Genomic DNA, 15,496 nt, shown 5'->3' with positions numbered 1-15,496 from the left:
GTGACTCAAGGCTAATATGATTTTCAGAGCTGACACCGAGTGGACCCTCTCAGTTGAACAAAGCATCTCTGGACAAAGAGGTTAAGGATGTGGTCCTCCTGCCTGTTCTTCAAGATACGATCATGCTGAGATAGAGACATGGAGAAATGGAAATCAAGGGCAACCAAGGTAGAACTCTGCTAGGCACACGGACTACCGGAAAGCAAAGCGATCAGAGCCCTAGCAGATTGCAGAGGATGGTCGTATTGAAATACCGTGATTCCAGCAGTATGAGCCTTGAAATTCCTAAGACTTAAAACAACTCTTGGTTCCATAATCTTCCCCAAACAGGAAAATAAAATATTTTAAGGCTATACAAGTTTCCTTAGGCACTTTGAATGTGGACAAGGAGAATAATAGAAAAGGAAGAACTTCCCAGAGGGCGTATCCAGAGGCTAGAGGAAAGCAGGGACAAGGGAGATCTCCCAGGGAGCAGGGTCAAAGCCAATTCAAGGATCCTCCCTGACCTAGAGGTCAGGGAGACTTGACAATGTCTGTCTAGCAGGAATACACCACTGACTTCCATGTACATTTAGTTCTTTCTCTTTCCAAATATGAGTGTTTATTGTGGTTTCCCTTTTCCTACTCCTCTCCTTCATATTGGGTATATATGTATGTTGGGAGCTGGTTGCAAAATATAAATCGTTTATTTATAGGTGATTGACCATCATCATCATTAGATGAGGACAATGAATAACCAGAGACCATGAATTTGAACTGAATCCAGTGACTGAAAGAATGTTTAGTTATCTCTCTTGGAAAATAATAGCCCTTCTTAATGAAAGAGTGGAAACGTGACATGAATGTTTGGCGACCACAAGAGTGGACTTTGGCAGAGATGTCCTTATCTGCTTTTCCTGCCCACATGGCTTCCTGATATTCACCGGCCTCCCTTGCAGTTCAGATGGGGCTATGAGACTAGGTTGTGGCAAATGGAAGGATGTCTACACACTTCAGGTTGCTCCATAATAGCTCACGCACAATGGACAGCATAGCCTTTTCCTTTCCTCAGTGACCTAAGAGGCCATGTACTTAAGAAGGCAGCATAAGAAGAGGGATGGAGTCTTTGAATAATCAGTGAACCTTTGACAGTGAACCTCTAAGGAGAGCTGCCCAGACACATGAGCTATGACATAAGAAATATTTTATTTTTCTGAGATTTGGGGGTTAGGTTACAGTGACTGAAGACTACTGCCCTAATACAGCATGCCTTACCTTCAGAAGCCAGGCTTCTAGTAATCCTAGAAGTGACATTTACTAGCTAAGTGACACTGGGAAAGCCACTTAATTTCTCTGGGCTACTACACATTTGTAAAATGAAGCTAATATTAGGTTACCCAAAATTATAAGAGAAAGTCAGGCCAAATGTTGGCTCAAGATTTTTTTTAATGGTTTTGATCTATGGTTCTATGAAATAGTAATTAAGCACTAAAGCCACTCTAATGAGATCACAGAAGTAATATTTTTATTTAAAAAATTTTAGTTATTGCATGGTACCTACAAAATCCAGCTTTATGTATAAATATTGTGCAACATGTGTATTTAAATGGTGTTAACTCATGCCAAGCAGTTTTATTGAAAATGGTAATTTACAAAAGAGCATATGACTGAGATGAAACACTGCAGATAATAATTTCAAAGAATCTATTCCCTAGAACTTTGTCCAATCACATTGCATACTTTCTTCATACCCTCAGCCCTCTCCCTACAGTCTAAGATGATGGAATTAAACAGAATTCCCATTTCTATGTTTTATCAATTGAAAGCCTATTCCTTTCCATGGTTTCTCTTGAAATTCACTCTATAATGTTTGCTCAGGACCATTGTTTTTATGTAAAATGATAGAAATTATCAAATAACTCAAAAGTAAAAAAATAAACCTAAAACCTTTGCTTATATTTAATTATATGTTCATCAACTAATAAATCAGGCTAATGAAAGTACGTGTTCTTATAAAACGGTAAAACAGCAATTAAAATACAACTAACATGTCAATTTAAAACTTAGAGATTGAATGGAATTTTCCTTCCTTAAATCAAAATGAAGTATGTTGCAGCCAAAATCTAAACAAAGAACTTATAAAACTCCTTTTGCTAATGAGTTCTCTTTTCCTAATCACTGGGAAATAAAAGCTAGCTAAAGCCGAACATGTAAACTTAACGCAGAAAACAAAACAAGAAAGAGTATATTATTGATCTGGTCTTCAAATCATTTTAGCAATTCACGACTTTATATCAAAATTATAATTTTTTGAATCCTATATATTCTAAAAAATGCCTTTAAAAAGGATTCAATATAGGAAAATACAGAAGGTAGGATTCTGATTTTTCATTATTTTTGGATAACGGTACTCGTTTTCCTCCAATGATTCCATTACCGAAGTGTAGAATGCAAGGTATAAACTTTAAATATCTCTGTAAGGTCCCTGACATAACGGACGGGCGATGTCCAAAGAAACAAAAAGAAAAAAAAAATTGTTAATCTGAATTAAACTCTAGATTCTATGAAATTAAGACGTTTTTATTACTACCCGTTGATTAAGCGACGTCTATATGAGCAATATAATACATTGCAAAGCAGAGAACTATTGAGGAAGCCCTCCCCGGCCCCCTCCCCATTCCCTCCGCATCCATTCACACAAGCCATTGGAGGTACCACGGCTGCACTCACCAGTGTGGAGGTTTGCGAGGCGTCTGCCCATTCCTCTGAGCCCTCGGGGGTCCGCGTGTTGTTAGGGATCCTGCGAGGGTTACGCGCTATCGCTTCACACCAGCCCAGCATTTTCTCCTTCCTCTTATCCCTTTTCAATTTCTGAAATTCTGAAAATAATTTACATTCCCTGAAACAGGTCACTTGTTTTAGATGTCTGTTTTTGGAAAATGTACATCATTGAAATGAAATAAGCAATTTAATGTAATACCAGTGGAGGCACTTCATTTTAGCCAGGTGTTATAGGGAGGAAAAGAAGAATACGCTGACCATTAAAAACCTCAGAACCACAGGCAATGAAAACAGTGCACGTCTACTCAAAGAGCCTAACGTTTTACACCTCAATTCGTGACACTTTTAGATGGTGGGAATTCCTTGCATCAGGTTCTAAGTTATTTTCAAAGATCGGTTTCTAACAAGAAGTTCTTACCTTGAGAGCTAAGAACAGACTCAGTTCCTGATATATCTACATATTTCAATATCTAAAATTTGGCATAGCTTTTCAGCTGAATGTCCTACAGATGCAGAATGAATTGAACGCAGGCCAGTGATGAACATTACTCATTCTGGCAGTGGCATGATTATCTCTCTCATAAAATTCTGCCAACTAAAGAAGGAGAAATTTTAGGGCAAGCATGGTAAAATTAGTATATGACACCCATCACCAATCTATTAAAATAATAATTTAAAAAATATCCTTACTATATCATGAATAAAAATATTCCACAACTCTTTCTAGCTTTCCAGAACTTCCCATTTAAGGAATTTTTTTGTTTGGCTCTGAAAAAGTTATATCAACAATAACTTTTAATGTAATGAAGAAAACATTGTTTCCTTGTAAAGTTTCACAGCCTAGTTTTTCCACTCCACCACCCTCAGTAATTAGAAATAGTTCATTGCAGATCTTTAGTTAAATGCATTACACTGTCAATTAAATATAAAAAATAATGTGGAGTAATTATTTTTCACAGTATCCAAAGCAATTAGCAATCTGGTGGTTTATAACATTTCAGAGGTTCAAAATAGCACATTTCATAGGACTAATAAAAGTAACATTAAGAAAGGTTGCATTAATGGATTGATGAGTTATTACTGTAAATGACAAAATACTCAAGTGAAATGGATCTTAACAATGTAAATAGGAAATTATTTCTAAAAAACTTTCATAAAAATTAAGTCTAAGATACTCAATGGAATGGCCTTTTAAATAAGACTGGCAATCTTATATGAGTGAATCATTCATCTGAGGTGCAGGAAAATGGGGAGGGGAGCTTCAAAGCAATTGTGTGAATGAGCAACAAATTATTAATGCTTGCCCTTTCAAACACATTGCTTGAGATTTTATTTGAAAACTCTGATCTGTGTAATGCAAAATATGCATCTCCAACTAATTTGCATTCCACAGAAAGTAAATATTTCCACATTCCTGGTACACAGTATCTTGGTTAGTCATCAGTATTTAACTACATTTCTTGAAGTGTACTAACAGTTAATATAAATGAGTATCTTTATTCAAAAGCAGGGAGTGAAATGATACATAACGACCAAAACAGTTTAATCAAGTACAAACAAATGTCCTACTTGTAAGTCATTTGGCAATTAAAAAAAAATTTAACTCCATAATTAAATATATCACTTTAGTGCTTATAATAAAATGTTGAATTCATGCATGAATAAAAAGCATAATAAAGTAGCCCACAAAAATTATATCATCAGTACCCATTCTGGGATATGTTTTTAAAAGCAGTCGACTTCTTATTTCCTATTCAGTTTCTGAGATTAAATAAAGCAGTTTAATTTCATTTGTAGCCTTCTCTTGTGATGGTGGTGGTCATAGCTATATTCCTCCTTATTCAGTCAACATTAATCCTTAAGTATTTCTTGAGCCTCTACTATACTGTAGGTACTGAAGTAGGCATGGAAAAGCCATAAGAGGAAGATTACTTTCATTTTTGATTTGAGTCAGATTCAGTGCAATATTCTCTAGAATTTTAAAATCCAAGCATAACTAGGATCTTCCTGACTCCCTAATTTTTGAATTTGTGAACTTATATGCTCAACTTCAAGGTGACTGTCTGCCCCTTTTGATCTCAGACGTCCCCCCTGAAGTTTGCTTGTGCAAACCATCTTTCTGAACTGTTTTGTTGAACAAGTCATCATGACAGGGCTATTAAACTTTGGACTACACCTGCTGATGTAGTATAATAAAACGTCAGCTGCGTTTTAGTTTTTTTTTTTTTTTGCATGTAACAGACATTATCTTAATTCTAGGATGATTAACTAGGTTAAATAATTCAACCAGTTAAAATACATACTCTTTTTCCCTAAATAATGTGTTAATAATCATCAGCGAATATTTACCATGGACACTGTCCTGTCTGTTGTGGGAAAACAGAAAAGAAACATGATGCATGGCTACGGCCTGGAAGACTGGAAAGCTTCTCTTTGAACTTGGACATATTCATAGGAATATTCACAAAGAAAGTTAAATGTGTGAAATGACCAGAGCAATCTAACTAGACAGCATCACTTCACCTTTTATCATATGAATGAAGAATGTGTGAGATTATAATAAAGACCTCTGATGTTTACATGACTACATCTGGACATTCACATCATCTGATAAGAGAAAAGCTTTGTCTAATGACGTGCTCAGTATAATATGCATCCACCCACTTTACTAGCTACTTTTGAGTTGAAGCATCATATCTGAAAGAAACCAATGTTTCAGTGGCCTCCAAGGAAGCAGCACAGGTGTAGGTGAGTTGAAAGAGAGGGAGACAGGGAAGAAAGGAGAGCTCCACCGCACCATCCTGTAAATTCTGTGGGGAAGAGACTGTGACAGTTGCTAAAGATAATATCTTCTTCTCTATTATCACAAAACACTCCGACTTTAGGTTACACTTCACAGCGATCTTTTTGGCAACATGGATGACAAAGTAGAAATTCCAGAAACAGTTTAGGTTATAGATTTGAGACAACTGAAGGGTTAATAATGGTGACTGCTGAGCCTCTGAAGACCAGCATTCTTCCTACACAGGTCTGGAGTGCTCATCATATTCTGAGGTGTAAAAATATGCTGTCAGTCAGAAGGGTGGGCAAATTATAAGCATTTACAATTAACCCTAATGCACTTTAAACTGTAAGTATCACTAGTAATATATCAGAATGGAAACGTGGTCATTAAGTATTCATGTCAATTACCATCTAACCATTGAACCAAGCTAATATGAGATGCAGCAATGAGCAGCTTATATAATGATCACAGGACACTGAGATTTAACTAAGCTTAATTTTTAATATGCTACCCCTAGGAGATATTTAATTTAATAAATAGAAACACAGTGCATTCTCTGTGAACTAAATTGACAACAAATTAAAATTAGGAAGAAAAAAATGCAGGGCAATTGGGTGTATGTCATAGAGAATAGTTACTTTTAATTCAGAAACATTTAGCAAATCCTTCCTTTGTGCCAGACAGTGTGCCTGGAACTATTGGTAAAGGGATTAAAGCGATCTGGAGTTCCAGGTAGGGGGGAAACTGACAAGTCAATCAACTTCTGATAGCAGTGCAATGAGTACTATGAAGACCTTGAGAACAGATGTTTGACTTAATATCAGCTGAAGGAGACCATTGATTTTGGACAACTCTCCAAAGAAAATACAATTACAAATAACTTACATGAAAATTAAAATTCTTACTACTCCAAAGGCTGCCACAACCAGCTTTGCTACACAACGCTAGGGGGCCTCCTTCCCATTGTAATCCGTGTAAATGGCACTGCGCTCCAAGGGGTGCGCTCCACATAAGCGCCACGTGAGTGGCGCTCCTGCAGCTATGCTGCCTGGCGGAAAGAAAGCCCAGCCGACCTCTCTAGGTGAGCTTATTAAAATTACCTTACTGTACCCCGAAACTAATATAATTCAGCTAGTGGGAAGCAGCTGCATGGCACAGGGTGATCAGCTCAGTGCTTTGGATGGGATAAGGAGGGTGGGAGGGAGACGCAGAGGGAGGGGATATGGGGATATATGTATATGTATAGCTGGTTCACTTTGTTATACAGCAGCAACTAACACACCGTTGTAAAGCAATTATACTCCAATAAAGACGTTAAGGAAAAAAAAGAACATTTTCTTCTCACAGAAAAAAAAACGCAGTTGCCTGCCTCTACTTTGTCTGTCTACCTTCTCCACTCTCTCCTTCCTAAAACATCGCCCGCTCCCTGCCGCATCCAGTAGAGTATAGTTAAGGGCCTGGTCAAGTCCTTCCCTCTTCACCACATACATGGAACTGAGAAAGTCTCCCCCCACCTCCTCATGTACACCACCATCCTCAAATTGGTAACTTGAGGATAGTCCTTGTCTAAGAATTTGAAAGGATTTTTCAAACGAAAATTTTAGAGATTTGACTATATATTTCCTTAGCTAAGTGTCCTTAAGAAATATGTCTCAAGAATGGAACACTTTCCTCACCCCGCCAGAATGAACTTGAAGATCGATCTCCATTATGAAAGAAACAACTTGCAAATAAGAGAAGGAAGGGACCGTTAAGACCATGCTTCCCTTCCTCAGTAGGCTGCAATATCTCTGAGAATTAATGTTTGCTTTTTGAAAAGGTGCGTGTATGTGTGTGTGTGTGTGTGTGTGTGTGCGCGCTCCAAGAGTACCCCCTAGACCCTCAGAAGACTATAACATACATGCCTAAAAGTCACACCAACTGCTACGCTGGACGCCTGCGTGGATGTTTTGAAGCGCTCACACACAACTGTGAGTTGTCCTTGAAGACATGGAGTCCTAACAACCATCAAGAACTGCCTGCTGGGAAGTCTTCAGACCAGATGGTCCTTACACTAGGTAACTATTTATTAAATTTACTGCTATGAAATGGAAGTATGTACTGAGGGCCTTCTGATTTCTATGAGAAGGGTGTGAGGTTTCTCAAATGGACAGAGAGGTTCATAGCTGCCTTCTAAGATGTGGAACACTAACTGATATAGAACCCAATAAATAACTGCTGTAATAAAATAAAGGAGAAAATAAAGAAGAGCTCTCCCCTTTTGAGTAAAGTTTAGAAATGGGAACAACCATAACGTGACTCATAGAAAAGGTTTAAATTCTTAAATGCTTTTTTGCTTGGACTATAGGAAAGATATATTTAGTACATAGTTTTCTTTTTAAAAACTCTCCCTCTACCTTGCAATCCCTTTTAGAAGCAGCCATCTTTCTGTGAAGTCTTATAAGTTACTCTAGCCTTGTGAATGAAGAAATGGCACAGAAAAGGTAGGGGCTCCTATTCGCCCTCTGTTGGGGCAGTGCAGAGAGAAGGGTTTTGAAGAGACAGTCTTGGTAGCAGTATGAGCCGTAACACTGAGGTCATTAGTAAAGGAGGAAGGGGCAGCTTCCAGGTCAGCAACCTTGGGAAAACTATAATAGCAGGGACTACTCCAGTCTTAATACAGATGCAGATGAAGGGAACGCCACACACACATTTCCACACTTTAGTGATGGCTAAGAAGCCTCTTTATGAGAGGGTGGTAGTCACTCAGCCCTTAGCACATTGGTTGGGCCAATCTTCGAGACATCAAAAGTGAAGTGTGAGGGACTTCTAGTTTAAACACTGACATGTAAAGAGTGTAGAAATCATCACTCCCATCCTTACAAAAAGATAAACCTGAACAAACTGAAAATTAATGATATTTCTTGGAACCATCAGAGAATGAAGTTGTAATAAAAAACTACCACCCCCAAATATGGAGAGACAGATGCCTACAGAGGTGCATGGCCAATTTCAGAATACATGCAGAGAAGCTGCTAGAACCATAAACTGGTGTTAGCACACAGTAATTTTGATGTATTATTGGAGGCACAATATGGCCTAGCTTAAGAAGAAGAACTTCCTGGAGGCTGCATTCTTAGTGGAGGCCCCAGAGTTTCCTGGGTCTCACCACCAGGAAGCTTACCTCGATCTCACGATGAACAGCTGAGAAAGGTGCCACTGTGGCACTACTAGGGAGAAGGGAAGAGTAACCATCATGAAATGCCCTAGAACACTCCTATACAAAGACCTATTCTGGGCTTCCCTGGTGGCACAGTGGTTGAGAGTCCACCTGCCGATTCAGGGGACGTGGGTTCGTGCCCCGGTCCGGGAGGATCCCACATGCTGCGGAGTGGCTGGGCCCGTGAGCCATGGCCGCTGAGCCTGCGTGTCCAGAGCCTGCGCTCCGCAACGGGAGAGGCCTCAACAGTGAGAGGCCCGCGTACCGCAAACAAAACATAAAAAACAAAGACCTATTCTTCAGGGAAAATATCTTAACAGAGTCAAATTAACCTACCTGAGTGAAGGGCACTGTTCCCTCTCCAGGTAATTCTAGGCTTCCTGCCTCATCTAAGGTGGGGAGGGAAGCTAAGAAACACCTGTGAAGGCCATAGCCCAGAAACACAGGCCAACTAAGACTTGGAGATTTAATCATACCATTGTAGAATACTTTCCTTCTACTCTACTTTCCCACCATACCAAAAGGGCTTCAGGATAATACTAGCAGATTATAACCGAAAGCACTGCAAGATACTAACCCTCTTGGAGGAGGAGCACGTAGGGAAGGCTCAAAGCCAACAGACAAACACAGGATGCTAGAAGGATCTGAAGCATCTGGTAGTGACAGCAAACATTAAATACACCCTATTTCTAGCCAGGAAAATAGAAACGCAAAGGGTGTTTACTTCAGTTTCTATTACTTAATACAACATATGTGACTTTCAACAAAAAAAAAATTAGAAAACATACTAAACAGCAAGAAAAAAGTCTGAAAAGACATAAAAAAGCATCAGAACCAGATTCAGATATGAAAGATACTGGAATTATCAGATAGGGAAATTTAAATATCTATAATTAATGTATTAAGGGTTGTAATGGAAACAGTAGACAACAGACAAGGACAGGTGGGTGGGGTAAGCAGAAAGATGGAAACTCCAAGAAAGAAAAAAAGGGAAATGATAGAAATCGAAACACTGTAATAGAAATGAAGAATGTGTTCGACAGGCTCATCAATAGACTGGAAATGGCCAAGAGAAGTTATCAATGAGCTTGACGACAGAACAGCAGAAACTTCCCAAGAGAAATGCAAAGAGCATGAAGAATGGGAAAAAAAAAAAAAAAAAAGACCAGGACATCCAAGAACTGTGGGATTATTTCAAAAGATGTAACATATGCATAACTGGAATACCAGAAGAAGAAATAAAGATAACAAAGAAGCAGAAGAAATATTTGCAGGATACAAGGTTGATATATAAAAGTCAACTGCTTTCCTATATACCTGAAGGCCTATATACTGTCAGTGGACAACTGGAATTTGTGAAAATCAATACCATTTTCAATAGCACCAAAAGAAATATTTAGGTATAAATCTAACATAATACTTAAAGAATCTTTGTGGAAAACTACAATATCTTGATTGTAAAAATCAGAGAACATCTAAATAAATGCCAATAAATTCTGTGTTCATGGACGGGAGGACTCAATATTGTTAAGATGTCAATTCTTCCTAACTTGAGCTATAGCACAATCCCAATCAAAATTCCAATAAGCTGTTTTGTAGATATTGACAAACTTATTCTGAAGATTATATGGAGACGCAAAACACCTAAAATAGCCAAGGCAATAGTGAAGAAGAACAAAGCTGAAGGATTCACACTACCCAGCTTCAAAACTTAACATAAAGTTACAGTAATCAGGTCAGAGTGATATTGGCAAAAGAATGAACATATAAAACAATGGAACAGAATAGAGAGTCCAAAAACACTCAAACAAACTCATAGTTATTATTAATTCATCTATGAAAAAGAGCAAAGGCAACGCAATGGAGAAAAAAATAGTTTTTTCAATGAATGGTTCTGGAAGAACTGGACATCCACATGAAAAAAATCAAATCTAGGCACAGAACCTTACACATTTCACAAAAAATAATTCAAAGTGGATCATAGACCTAGTTTAAATAAAAACTATAAAACTTCTAGAAGAAAACAAAGGTGAAAATGTGAATGACTTTGGCTTCAGCAATGAAGTGTTAGATAAAACACTAAAATCATGATCCATGAAAGAAAAACTGATGTTAGAATTTATTAAAATTATAAACTTCTATTCTCTGAAAGACTTAAGAGAATGAAAACTCAAGTCATAAACTTGGAAAAAATATTTGAAAACTGCTTATCAGATAAAGGACTTGTATCCAAAATATACAAAGAGCTCTTAAAAATTAATAAGAAAACAAATAACCCAGTGAAAAATGGCCAAATTATCTGAACAGACACCTCACCAAGAGGGTGTACAGATGGCAGATAAGCATATGAAACATGCTCACCATCATATGCATTAGAGAAATGCAAATTAAAACAATGAGATACCACTACATATCTATTAGGATGGCTTTGAACCCAACTGATAACACCAAATGCTGGCCAAGGATGCAAAGCAACAGCAACTCTCATTCTTTGCTGGTGGGAATGCAAAATGGTGCAGCCACTTTGGTACTTTCTTACAAAACTAAATATTACCATACAATCAAACAATTGCACTTGTAGCTATTTATCCAACTGATTTGAGAATTTATGTTTCCACAAAAACCTATACATAAGTTTTTCTAGTAGCTTCATTCATCATTGCTAAAAGCTGGAAGCAACTAATATATCCTTCAGTCAGTGAATAGATAAACAAATTGTGGTACATTCATATAATGGTACATTATTCAGAAATAAAAAGAAATGAGCTATTAAGCCATAAAAAGATTCATAAATGAATCCTAAAAGCATATTGCCATGTTTAAAGAAGCCAGTCTGAAAAGGGCTACCTTATGTGTGATTCCAGTTATATGACATTCTGGAAAAGACAAAACTATAGGAACAGTAAAATAATCAGTGATAGGGCAGTGAAACTATTCTGTATGACACGGTAACAGATTGTGGGATTGTGACAGTCTACAGAATTTCACAGCACGAAGTGTAAACCTGAAAATGGATGCAAATTAAAACATGTCATTTAAAAGGTTGGGAGATCCCAAGATGGAATGTGAAAAATACAGTCTAAATACGTGACAAATGTACGAAAGGACCTCACGGAAAAGCATGAGGGAAAATGTGCTGACCTAAGTACTTTAGAAATAGTGGAATCTATTAGATTAAAGCAAAAAAATATTGTACATCAGCACTGTGCTCTAGTTCATATAATATTTCCCCACGGAAGTACGGGTTGACAACTCTGACACAGCTTGACAGGTATGCTGGGATTGAACAGCTAAATAAGTTGTTGGCAAGTAAGGAGGGCGAGGTTTCTCAGTGTTGGAGTGGAAGGTTACAGATAAACAGGGGGAGAGCCTGTGCCCAGCGACAAGAGAAGCCACTGCAATGAGAAGAGAGCACACCGCGGTGAAGAGGAGCCCCTGCTCGACGCAACTCGAGAAAGCCCGTGTGCAGCAATGAAGCAACCAAAAATAAATAAACAAGTAAATAAATATTTAAAAATGAAGAAAAAAGGCCATATGGTTCTAATATTTCATTGTTTAAACTTGCCATCTTCATTTCTTTAAGTTCTTAAATAACCAGTAATAATCATGGTAAGTATAAGATTTGTAAGCAAAAATTTTTAATATTAAACATATGGAAGCCTCTTTGTGGATTTCCTTTCATATATGAGGTTAATTGAACATACAGTGTCCATAATGCAGTAGAATTTATTTATTTTTAACATTAAAATGATTGCATATGACCTAATCAGAATTACATTTCAGTGTCAAAAATACGATGAGTATGCTATTGTATACTCAGTCTTATTTTTATCTTGGACACTTGACCTGACTAATAATTCAGATATCGACTACCAAGATTTTTTTTTAATAGTACAATTATTTGCCACAAACTAATTTTTGAAGTTAGAAATTTTGAAGGGAGTTATTTTTACCTTCTTAGGAGAAATAAATAAATAACTACAAGAGAATGGCAGAAGAGTATGTACTACTTGTTTGGGATTCAAAAGTGACCACATTGATTTTACCCAAATTTCCAAACAAAATAATCACCACTGGGTTGAAAATAGGCTAACTTCCAGCCTCATCTCTCTAGAAATGAGAGAATTTAGTGAAAGAGTGAAATTCATAAAATTGAGTGCAAGGCCTTTGAAGGATACATTTCGCTATGTGCATCAGACATGTCCACTTCCTCAAAAATTCTATTTACCAAGAGCATGAAAGTGAGATCGTATAAGAATGAAAAACAAAACAACAAAAAAGGAACTTTGGGTTTCTTGAGCAGCTTTATGAAGACATTTAAAGGTGTTTGAATAAAATATGGGTTTCCAAAGTTTTCCAGTGTGAAAACATTTTTTTATCTTTTTATCATAAAAATTTAGCAAACCATTGACTTAATACTATTAATATATTTTATTATATATATTATATTATATATATTATAATATATATAATATATTATATTAATATAATAGACTTAATATATTTTAAGTATATATTTATTAAGAAAAAACATTGCCATGTGAATTTTTTCTGACTGTAATAACTTTGTAATATATCGCAGAGATTTATATTTCACATCATGAAAGTCATTGAAATGTCTAGGTGTTTTGCTTAAAATTTTCAAATATACAGTTTTTACCATCCTCATTGGGCCTGAAAATATAGCTTCCAGGAATACTGGTTTCTTTTCTAATTCTCTTGGTCTTTGAGCTGCTTTCAAGATGATTGTGTCACGCATTACTCAAGGGAAGTTTCTGAAAGGCATATGCATTTGTAACAAGTAGCTGGTACTGAACATTTCACATCAAATATTTTAAACATTGTCTCCCTTAAAACCAAAATATGTCATTTAATGTCAATGAAATTCTGCATGGCTAACATATGAAAATATATGAGAATATAAATACAGGGATGCCTGGATTTCTAGGTTTATTTTGGGGACTTTTATCATTTATGTAAATGTAGTAAAAATTTCATAAACAGTTTCCTTGTTTTGTCCATGCTGTGGGACTGTGGATCTCTATTCCTTCCCTTTCCTACATTACCAGCTGAAATTTCTATTCAATTTTTATAATCAAAGAGAGAGTTTATCTTTTTGACACTGTAACTCTTTGAAAAGAGCTTCATGTTTCTCTCTTTACATGGGCAATTAGGGAACTAGAAGACAACTAACAGTATAATTTAATATTTTCTGATGTTTCTAGTATATATTTTATGTACTTAGTGTAACCCTGATCACTTGTTAATGTTTGAACCTTATCAATGCTCAGGGTTACACTAAGTACGTAAAATGTATACTAGAAACATCAAAAAATATTAAATTATATTGTTAGTTGTCTTCTAGTTCCCTAAATGCCTACATTTTTACCTGATGTTCCAAATATATCTTTGCAGCTCACTCAAACTTCTTTTGCAAGTTATAAAGGTACATTCAGGGCTTCCCTGGTGGCGCAGTGGTTGAGAGTCCGCCTGCCGATGCAGGAGACACGGATTCGTGCCCTGGTCCGGGAAGATCCCACATGCTGCGGAGCGGCTGGGCCCGTGAGCCATGGCCGCTGAGCCTGCGCGTCCGGAGCCTGCGCTCCGCAACGGGAGAGGCCACAACAGTGAGAGGCCCGCGAACCATAAAAAAAAAAAAAAGAAAAAAAAGGTACATTCAGAAAAACAGATTTTTAGTTGCAGGTATATACCAAGAATCATTAAACTTAGCGCTCACTCACAATGAACCTCCTTCTTCCCTTTCTATCTAGTCTCCAATTGTGATACTTATATAAATGAAGAGGGGCTTCCCTGGTAGCGCAGTGGTTGAGAGTCTGCCTGCCGATGCAGGGGACACGGGTTCGAGCCCTGGTCTGGGAAGATCCCACATGCCGCAGAGCAACTAAGCCCGTGCGCCACAACTACTGAGCCTGCGCTCTAGAGCCCAGGAGCCACAACTACTGAGCCCACATGCCACAGCTATTGAAGCCCACGCGCCTACAGCCCATGCTCCACAACAAGAGAAGCCACGCAAAGAGAAGACGGCACACTGCAATGAAGAGGAGCCCCTGCTTGATGCAACTCAAAGCAACCAAAAATAAATAAACAGATAATTTTTTAAAAATGAAGAAAAAAGGCCATACGGTTCTAATATTTCATTGTTTAAACTTGCCATCTTCATTTCTTTAAGTTCTTAAATAACCAGTAATAATCATGGTAAGTATAAGATTTGTAAGCAAAAATTTTTAATATTAAACATATGGAAGCCTCTTTGTGGATTTCCTTTCATATATGAGGTTAATTGAACATACAGTGTCCATAATACAGTAGAATTTATTTTTAACATTAAAATGATTGCATATGACCTAATCAGAATTACATTTCAGTGTCAAAAATACGATGAGTATGCTATTGTATACTCAGTCTTATTTTTATCTTGGACACTTGACCTGACTAATAATTCAGATATCGACTACCAAGATTTTTTTTTTAACAGTACAATTATTTGCCACAAACTAATCTTTGCCACTCCCAGAAATTACTTGTCCTTAAATATTCAGTAATATCTGGGTTTTAAATATCACAGTTTAATTGATTATAAACCGATATCCAAAATTCAAAGTGTGAAAGGTATATTAACTTTTAATAAATCACTTTTGAATTTTTTTTTCTGAGAAGCTGATCCTTGTAAGCCTCCTTGTAGCCTCCTTTTCTGTATTCATCTCCCTGCAATGTCTCTTCTCAGCTCTCCT

At 37.1% G+C, this 15,496-nt stretch overlaps 1 protein-coding gene across 19 annotated transcripts in view; it reads right to left on the bottom strand.

The window, feature by feature from the left end:
* The window catches only part of MARCHF1 (membrane associated ring-CH-type finger 1), a gene marked incomplete at its 3' end in the record, with an annotated part of 840,798 nt that overhangs the window by 319,575 nt on the left and 505,727 nt on the right, over nucleotides 1–15,496 (bottom strand). For 9 of the 19 annotated variants that reach the window (XM_079920618.1, XM_079920614.1, XM_079920602.1 and 6 more), the window contains one exon: nucleotides 2,710–2,850. The exons of 6 other annotated variants lie outside the window; for them this stretch is intronic. In XM_079920618.1, coding sequence (XP_079776744.1) covers nucleotides 2,710–2,850 — 141 coding nt within the window. Of the gene's footprint in view, nucleotides 1–2,709; nucleotides 2,859–15,496 lie in introns of all 19 variants that reach the window. 4 more of the 19 variants (XM_079920604.1, XM_079920605.1, XM_079920603.1 and 1 more) reach the window with 1 other exon arrangement.

The sequence above is a fragment of the Stenella coeruleoalba genome (genome assembly GCF_951394435.1).
Source record: "Stenella coeruleoalba genome assembly, chromosome: 4".
Classification (NCBI taxonomy): Eukaryota; Metazoa; Chordata; class Mammalia; order Artiodactyla; family Delphinidae; genus Stenella; species Stenella coeruleoalba.
The sequence above is the reverse complement of the archived record's forward strand: the minus strand, read 5'-3'. Positions and strand labels throughout refer to the sequence as shown.